Raw genomic sequence first — 8,786 nt, forward strand, 5'->3', positions numbered from 1 at the left:
TTAGGAAGGAGGAAACATGAGATAATGCAAAGAGCATTGCCTGTGGAATCTTAAGACCTGAGTTCTAGTCCCAGCTCTGATGCTGATTCATCTGAGTGACTTCTGGTCACCCTTTCGGACCCTCATCTGAAAATGGAAATGTTGGGCTCCCCAGTGGTCATTGCTACTCAGGTATCCAAGGATGCTATTAGTGCAAATGACCACATAAGGACCTCTGGCCAAGACAGAGGCATAGATAGACATGCTTCACCTCCTCGAACAACCATAAGAAGGATCACAACTAACCTCAAAACAAAAAACAACTAAAACTGCCAGAAAATTGAACCATATGGAAGTCCAACAACCAAGGATTTAAAGAAAAAATATTCATCCAGACGGGTAGGAGGAGCAGAGACAGGGACCAGGGGCAGAGAGCACATGGTATGGTGGCAGCGAGGTGGCCAGCAGAACAGGCAGCCCCACATTCATGTGTGGCAGATAAAAACTGGGGGACACCTGGAGAGCAAGCAATCCCAGCCCCAGGTCAGACTGCACAGCCCAGGGTTCCAGCGTAGAGAAATAAAGCCTCATAACTTCTGACCGTTAAAAACCAGCGTGGGGTGGGGAGGCAGAAGAAACTGCCAGTCTCTCAGGAGAGTCCATTTAAAGGACCTGCACAGTCCTAGAATGTCCACAAACCCACCCACTCTGGGATTCAGCACCAGGGCAGTAGCTAGAAGGGCACCATTCATACACGGGAAGTGGGAGAAGTGACTAGAAACGGGGCAAAAGCCAAGCAAGCAGCATTTTCCCCTCTCTGACCCTACCCCCACATACAGTGCCACAAAGCAGTGAAGGAAGAGGGTTGCCCCACCCTGGTGAATACATAAGGCACCACCCCTTACATGTAACAGGTGGGCCAAGGCAGGGAGTCAAAGCCACTCTGCCTAACACACAGAAACAAACACAGGGGAGTTGCCAAGTTGAGGAGACAAAAAATATGGCCCAAATGAAAGAACAGATCAAAACTCCAGAAAAAGCCCTATCTGGTGTAGCTCAGTGGATTGAACTCAGGCTGCGAACCAAAGTGTCACAGGTTCGATTCCGAGTCAGGGTACATGCCTGGGTTGCAGGCCATGACCCCAGCAACTGCACATTGATGTTTCTCTCTCTCTCTCTTTCTCCCTCCCTTCCATCTCTAAAAAATAAATAAATAAAATCTTTTTTTAAAAAAAGAAGAAAGAAAGAACAGATCAAAACTCCAGAAAAAGCCCTGGCTGGTGTGGCTCAGTGAATTGAGTACCAGACTGTGAACCAAAAGGTCACCAGTTGGTTTCCTAGTCAGGGCGCATGCCTGGGTTGCAGGCCCGGTCCCCAGTAGGGGGTGTATGAGAAGCAACCACACATTGATGTTTCTCTCCCTCTTTTTCTCCCTCCCTTCTCTCTGTCTAAAAATAAATAAATAAATCTTTAAAAAAGAAAAAAGAATGATTCCAGAAAAAGAACTAAGTGAAACAGAGGTAGCCAACTTACCAGATGCAGACTTCAAAACACTGGTGATCAGGATGCTCCGAGAACTCAGTGAGTATGGCAAACACATAAGGGAAGAGATAAAGGCTACACTAAGTGGAATAAAGAAAAATCCACAGATAACCAACAGTGAAGGGAAGGAAGCCAGAGTTCAAATCAACGAGTTGGAACATAAGGAAGAAATAAACAGTCAACCAGTACAGAATGAAGAAACAAGAATTCAAAAACATGAGGAGAGAATGAGAAGACTCTGGGGCATCTCCAGACATGCCAATATCCAAATCATAGGGGTGCCAGAAGGAGAAGAGGAAGAGCAAGAAACTGAACACTTATTTGAAAAAATAATAAAAACAAATTTCCTTAATTTGGCAAAGGAAATAGACATACAACTCCAGGAAGCACAGACAGTCTCAAACAAGTTGGACCCAAAGAGGGCCACACCAAAATATGTCATAATTAAAATGCCAAAGGTAAAAGATAAAGAGAGAATCTTAAAAGCAGCAAGAGAAGAGAGTTACCTACAAAGGAGTTCTCATAAGACTGTCAGGTGACTTCTCAAAAGAAACTTTGCAAACAGGAAGGGACTGGCAAGAAATACTCAAAGTTATGAAAAGCAAGGACCTACAACCTACATTACTCTATCCAGCAAAGCTATCATTTAGAGTGGAAGGGCAGACAAAGTGCTTCCCAGACAAGATAAAGCTAAAGGAGTTTATCATCACCAAGCCCTTATTATATGAAATATTAAAGGGACTTATTTAACAAAAAGAAGAGGATCAAAACTGTGAACAGTAAAATGACAACAAACTCACAACTATCAACAACTGAATTTTAAAAAACCAAAACAAAAACAAACTAAGGAAACAATTACAACAGGAACAGAATCATAGAAATGGAGATCACATGGAGAGTTATCAGCAAGGAGGGGGCAGGAGGAGAATGGCGGGAGAAACTACAGGGATTAAGAAGCATACATGGTAGGTATAAAATAGATGGGGGGGATGTTAAGAATAGTATAGGAAATGGAAAGCAAAAGAACTTATATGCATAACCATGGACATGAACTAAGTTGGGGAGGATTGCTGGAGGGAAGACGGGTACCTGGCAGAGAGGGTCAAAGGGGGATCAATTGGGAAAACCATAATAGTATAATCAATAAAATATATTTTTAAGAAATAATAAATAAATAAAATAGCTAGGCCCTCAAAAAAAAATGGTCACATAAGGCAGGGGCCGGTAAATGTTTTCTGTGAATAAAAAAAGGCAGATAGTAAATATGTTTTGTGGGATACATATGAGACCCACCATGTATTCCTCTTGGTTTGCTTTGTTTTTTACAACCTCTTAAAAGTGTCAAAACCATTCTTAACTGTGGGCCACACAAAACAGACTGTGAGCCAGATTTGGCCAATGGGTCATAGTTAACAAACCTTAGCATAAAGGGCTTAAGGATAGTTTAATGAAATGTTCCAAAAAGAATAAAGTAGGAGAATCAGCCTAAAAGCATACAAAATCCCCCAAGAAACAAGCTGAGAGGTAATGAAAGAAAAAAATGGAAACACACAGTTAACCCTTGAGCAACATGGGGGTTAGGAGCACCAACCCCCATGAACTCGAAAATCCACATTATAACTTTTGACTCCTCAAACACTTACCCACAGTCATCCCTCGATGTCCATGAAAGATTGGTCAGAGAAGCCCTGTGGACACCGAACCCACAGACGCTCAAGTCCCTCACACAAAATGGCACAGAACAATGCATACAGTCAGCCAGCCCTCCAGGTGGGCAAGTTCCTAACCAAGGACTGAAAATAATTTGCTATCCCTGGTCACTTGACTCCACAGATATGAAACCCCAGGGTACAGAGGGCCAACCTAGTATTTATTGGAAAAAATCTGCATATAAGTGGGCCCACAGAGTTCAAACCCATGTTGTTTAAGGGTCAACTGTACACCAAAGAACAAGTTCAAGCCCCAGTATGATTGGATGAGGTAGTGTTGGAAGAGGATAAAACATAACGAAACACTGTTAGAAGAGACGGGGATGGGGACAGAGGGACATTGGCTGTGTCTTTTCGAAGCTGAAGAAGCACAGTGGGGCTGGCTCGCTCTGTCTCTGCAGCCCAGAGACCATGCAGGAGTCAGGATGCCTGACCCTGAACCAAGCCATTCTTGACACTCCAGGAGAAAGAAAGAGGAATGTAAACTGGAAGAAATTCAACACATTAAATGATCAGGGTCCAGAGGGGGGAGATTAAACGTGGACAGATACTAGCAGACTCATTAAAGAGCACTTAACAGGACTAGGGATGCTGATTCACAAATATTTGAAAAGAATAAACACCATAATCCTCAGGACTGGTAGGGCTAAATAAAATGAGATTGCTTAAGGGAATAGAGATTATCGGTGATTGTCTGGGAAACAGGCAATACAACACAGTGAGCAAATGATGGATTCACCTGTTGGCTCCAGCTCTTACCAAGCTGTGGAGGAGCAGAAGGAGGGAGGCAGGCCAGGCAGCAAAGTACCTGGTACCCTGGAAAAGAGACCTGAGCTCCAGGAACAATTCCATGCATTGCAGCCTCAGAAAATCACAGCCACATGGGGCTTTGATTTGTTCTTCTGTAAAATGGGGACTAACATTCTTGCCCTCTCTGTCTCACAGCTTTTTGTCAAGGTGTCCTGGCCAGCTGACCACTTTTGTCCATTTTACTTAAAAGGACAAAAAATAATTCAGGGCCTGGATCACACCCTCAAGGGAAAAATAACCATAGTATTTTTAAAGGTTTCTAGCATTCCTAATGAGCTTTCAGACTCAGCTCTGCCGGTCCTCACAACAACCTGGGGGAGTCATAAGGGTAAGTAACATTGTGCCCATTTTATATGTGTGTAAACTGAGGCCTGGGTAACGTGTCTGAAACCACGTCAAAGCCGTTACTACACTTGAGAACCAAGCTTCTGATTGGACACTTCTGGGAAGCCGAGGGTTTAGAGGAAGAGCCAGTCACACCAAGCCCTTGTGACAGTTGGGGAGGCTTTCAGTCACATCTGGTTTCTGCAATTACTAAAAAACAAAACAACTTCTTTTTATCCCTAAAAAATCTCCGTGGCCATGGAAGGGTTAATGTCCACCCTCCTCCTGGTCTGCCACCCTTCCCGAGTAGCTGGAACTTTTTTTTTCGCGCATTTAAGACACCTCTTCTGGTTGATGGGTGTGCCAGTCTGTCACAAGTGAAATTTCCATGTCTCGGGCTTCTAAGAACAAGTTTCTCAGGTTCAGTATGTCCTCAGAGTCCCAAAGGGGAGCCACGGGCATTTCCCTCTTCCCGGTGCCAGGCCACCTCCAGACTTCCTCCCCCTCCTCCTCAGCTCAGCTTTCCTCTCACTGGCTCCAGCCCCTGGGATCCCACAGCACAAGGCCTTCAGGCCAGCCTTTCGCAGGAGGGGGACGCGGAAAGCGTCCTTCTGTTGGCTGCCCTCCAGCACCTGCGACTGGCAGAGGCCTGTGCCCTTCCCCACCCACACTGTTTCTTTTCCACCCGGACCTGGATGACGGAGAGGCTCCAGGACAGAACCGACCTCCTCCCAAGCCTGGGAACCCTCCCTGCAGCTGCGGGCTGGCCCTCTCCTGCCCCTCACACCCTGTCCCCATCTCGCGCCCTCCTTCTCTGCTCACAGGTCCCCAGTGTGCATCTTGCGTGCTGGCCAGCGCCCAGGTCACTTCTGCTCATCCTTACTTGCCTCCTCACTTCACACCGCGCCCCCTGACTTCCTCCCTTAAGCTCTTCCAAGTCATTTCCACTTGGCTCCACACACCTTTAAGGCCATCCTCCCGCCCCTCCTTGCAGTTCACCCAGGCCTTTGCTCCTCCGTGCGCCCCTCTCGTCCCTCCCGGTGGCCCTCGCTCCGTCAGCGAGTGTCCCAGGGCCCCTACGTACCCACAGCCCGACAGCCATCACCACCACGAAATACACGACGATGACAGAGATGTCGGCTGCATTCCGGATGCGCTCGTGGGGCGCAAGGGTGCTATTTTCCATGGCGGCGGGGTTGAGGTGTGCCTACCGCCGAGGCCACTCGCTCCTTACAAGGCCTTTGGGTTAATGATCAGCCTCGGAGGAGGGCACCCACGAAGTCGCGGTAGCCAGGCGGCGGTGCGAGACCCCTGCGCGGCGCCGTCGGGGAGCACCTGTGGAGCAGCTCAAGACGCCAGGCACGGGACGAGCAGCGAGCGTTCCACTGCCGGCGGGGCGGCTGCGGGCCGGCAGATAAGGCCATTTGCCAGCGGGGAGGGGCCGGCCAGGGGGTGGTGCCCGCCTGTCAAAAGAGCCAGCCGTGCTCCCGCAGCGGGCATCCGACGGATCTCTGGAACTGCCGCCCCACCACTCCCAAGCAGAGAGCAGGAGTGGCTCCATTGAAGAACCGCGCTACCTGGGGCCAAACGCCCAGCGGCTTCACGACACCTGTCACCTGCCCTTGGAGCAGTCCCAGGCCCTCTGTGGACTTTGCTTCTTCACATATAAAATGGGTGCAGGACTGGCTGGTTTCAGGAAGCAGCCAAGTTCTTGGTCTCCATGGAGAACATTCTGGGGAGGACAGAGAGTTGTTGGATGTTGCTGGTAAGAGTTCAGCACAACTGCAATCTCTTGCCCATTGGATGACCACCGGATGACCACCCACTCACCCACACTTCGGTCTCCCCCTCCACAGCCTGCAGCCTTCAGGGGCACTGTTACCCTACCCTAAGGAGGGAGAAACTGAGACTAGGAAAGGGAATCCTCTACTAAGAGCTATTTTCTTGCCCTGTGTTTCACCCAATAATGCGATTTGGTGCCCTTCTCTGGCATGCAGGAGGAAAGAGTCCAGAGAATCCTTGCCAAGGAGTTCATCAAACCCTGACCCTTCCTGGGGGCTCAGCCCATCTGGAAACACACAGTCAGGGTTCAGACCAGAGACCACTGAGAAGAGGAGGCATGACTCACCCAAGGTCATGCTGTGAGCCAGTGATAAACGTGGTTCTGCAGTCCAGGCCAGAGCAAGCCCAGTTCAGAGGATGACTGGGAGATGCTCTCAGGCACTGATGCTGGAGACCAGAGCAGCCACTTTGGGAAGGAGGGAGGGAGGGAGGGAGGGAGGGAGGGACGGGGAGGGGGCCTTAGTGGGGTTATGAGGTACAGGTGAGGAAGGGGAAGACCACACAAACCCTGCCAGGACGCTGTTCTGCCTCAGGCTCCCCCTGCACACCACCTGACAACCACCCACAGCCCAAATACCAGCGGTCTGCCACTTTGCAACTTGCCTTAGCACTTTGCACTAATGTCATCCCTGCCTTTCAGAAGTTTCAAATCCACACACGTGCTTATTGGGTGTGGGGTTTCCTTTTGAGGTGGTGAAAACGTTTTGGGATGGGATAGACGTGGCAGTTTCATGCATTAGATGCCACTGGGCTCTTCACTTAAAAAACGGTTAATTGTATGTTTTGTGAATTTCACCGCAATTTTTTTTAAAATGCACAAAGCAACAAGCCAGAGATAATAAAATTTTAATTCCCCACCAGATTCATTCTCCCTAACCTACTGGCAGGTCCTAAAGTTTTCATGACTTTCATTCATTTATTCAACAAGTCACTTTAAGAGAATGAAAAGGCAAGTTTATTTTGCCATCAAAAGAATAATCTCTCCCATCTTATGACTGGTCCCATCTTATGAAGTACATTGAGAACTTCATTCATTCATTCATTCTTTCAGAGTATGCACTCTACACCAGCCACCATGGTTACGAACATGGATGAGACGCAGTCTCCGCAATGAACATGGGAGGGCTGCTATCACTTCAACATCCTGACTTCACTTCCTCTGCACGTGTCTGTCCCCAGAAGTAAAATGGCTGGATTGTATAGGAGTTCTAGTTTTCATTTTGGAGCACCCTCCTTGCTGTTCCCACAGTGGCTGTATCAATTTACATTCCCACGAGCAGTGCACAAGGTCCCCTTTTCTCCACATCCTGGCCAGCGCTTGATTTGTCTTTTTAATAATAGCCCTTCCAACAGGTATAAGGTGGTATTTCACTACGCTTTCAATTTTCATTTGCCTGAAGATTAGTAATCTTGAGAACCTTTTCATGTGCCCATTAGTTCCTCCTATATTGTATGAGTTCTTTATATTTTTTGGATATTAAGAAATGGTCATGACCTGCCCTGGCTGGTTTGGCTCAGTGAGTTGGGTGTCGTCCCACAAACCAAGAGGTCGCCGGTTTGGTTCCTGGTCAGGGCACACACCTGGGTTCAGTCCCCGGTCGGGGTGTGTGTGAGAGACAACCAGCTGATCTTTCTCTCCCTCTCTTTCTCTTTCCATTTTCCTCTCTCTAAAATCAAAAATAAAATAAAATTTTTAAAAATGGTAACCATTTGAGGTGATCAATGCATTGATTAACTTCATTGTGGCAGTCATTTTACTATGTATATGTGTATATCAAATCATCACACTGTGTACCTTAAATATGTATAATTTTGTCAATTACATCTCAACAAAGTAAGAGGAAAAGAAGAAAATGCATACTAGCAAAAAAGAAAAAGACACAACTTCTACCCTGAGCCCTCCCAGACTATCAAAGAAAGCATACAACCAATACGTTCGTGCCATTCCCTATGCAAGAACACTTTCTCCCCAATTCTTCACCTGGCTAAGTCTCATAATCATTTCATCTCAGCTTAAATTTCTTCCAAGAGGTCTCCTGACTGGCACTGCACCCCTCACCTAAAAGGTCTCTGAGAACCCTGTTCTCCAGCCCAAGTCTCGTCCTTCCTACACTTGTCTCCATTTTTAATCCATACTTAGTCATATAACTATACATTTAATGTCTATAGCCCCCACTAGACTGTAAGCATGAAGGTGGTGTCACTGTCTCTTGACTGTCACTATGCCTACAACCAAGGCAGGCACACACTAGATGCTCAATAAATGTTATATAGGCAAATAAATGCATTAAAATCACTAACACAAACAATTATAACTTGACAGGTGTTCTGATAGTGAGGCAAGGTAAGACAGAACATGCCTAACTTTGTCTCACTAAGGGAGAGAAGCAAAAGAAATAATCGTTAAGAGGGGATACTTGGTCATGCATCCCTCAATTTAAAAAAGAGGGAATATTTGCACTGAATCTTAAGGGGATGTAGGAGATCCTGAAGCAACACAGTTGGGAGAGGTTTTGAGACGCGAGGGCACAGAGTATGCACATTCAGGGAATGCTAAGTGCTTGCAGTGGGCATGGCTGG

General features: G+C 47.2%; 1 protein-coding gene across 1 annotated transcript in view; it reads right to left on the reverse strand.

The window, feature by feature from the left end:
- Positions 1-5,745, reverse strand: part of SLC5A1 (solute carrier family 5 member 1) — a 53,654-nt gene extending 47,909 nt beyond the window's left edge. The window contains exon 1 of the mRNA XM_045826885.1: positions 5,449-5,745. Within this exon, the coding sequence (XP_045682841.1) occupies positions 5,449-5,550 (102 nt within the window). The 5' untranslated portion in view covers positions 5,551-5,745. The remainder of the gene's footprint in view (positions 1-5,448) is intronic.
- Between the last annotated feature and the right edge of the window lie 3,041 nt (positions 5,746-8,786).

Source organism: Phyllostomus hastatus, unplaced genomic scaffold (assembly GCF_019186645.2).
Source record: "Phyllostomus hastatus isolate PE091 unplaced genomic scaffold, TTU_PhHast_1.1 phas_scaffold_760, whole genome shotgun sequence".
Taxonomy (NCBI): domain Eukaryota; kingdom Metazoa; phylum Chordata; class Mammalia; order Chiroptera; family Phyllostomidae; genus Phyllostomus; species Phyllostomus hastatus.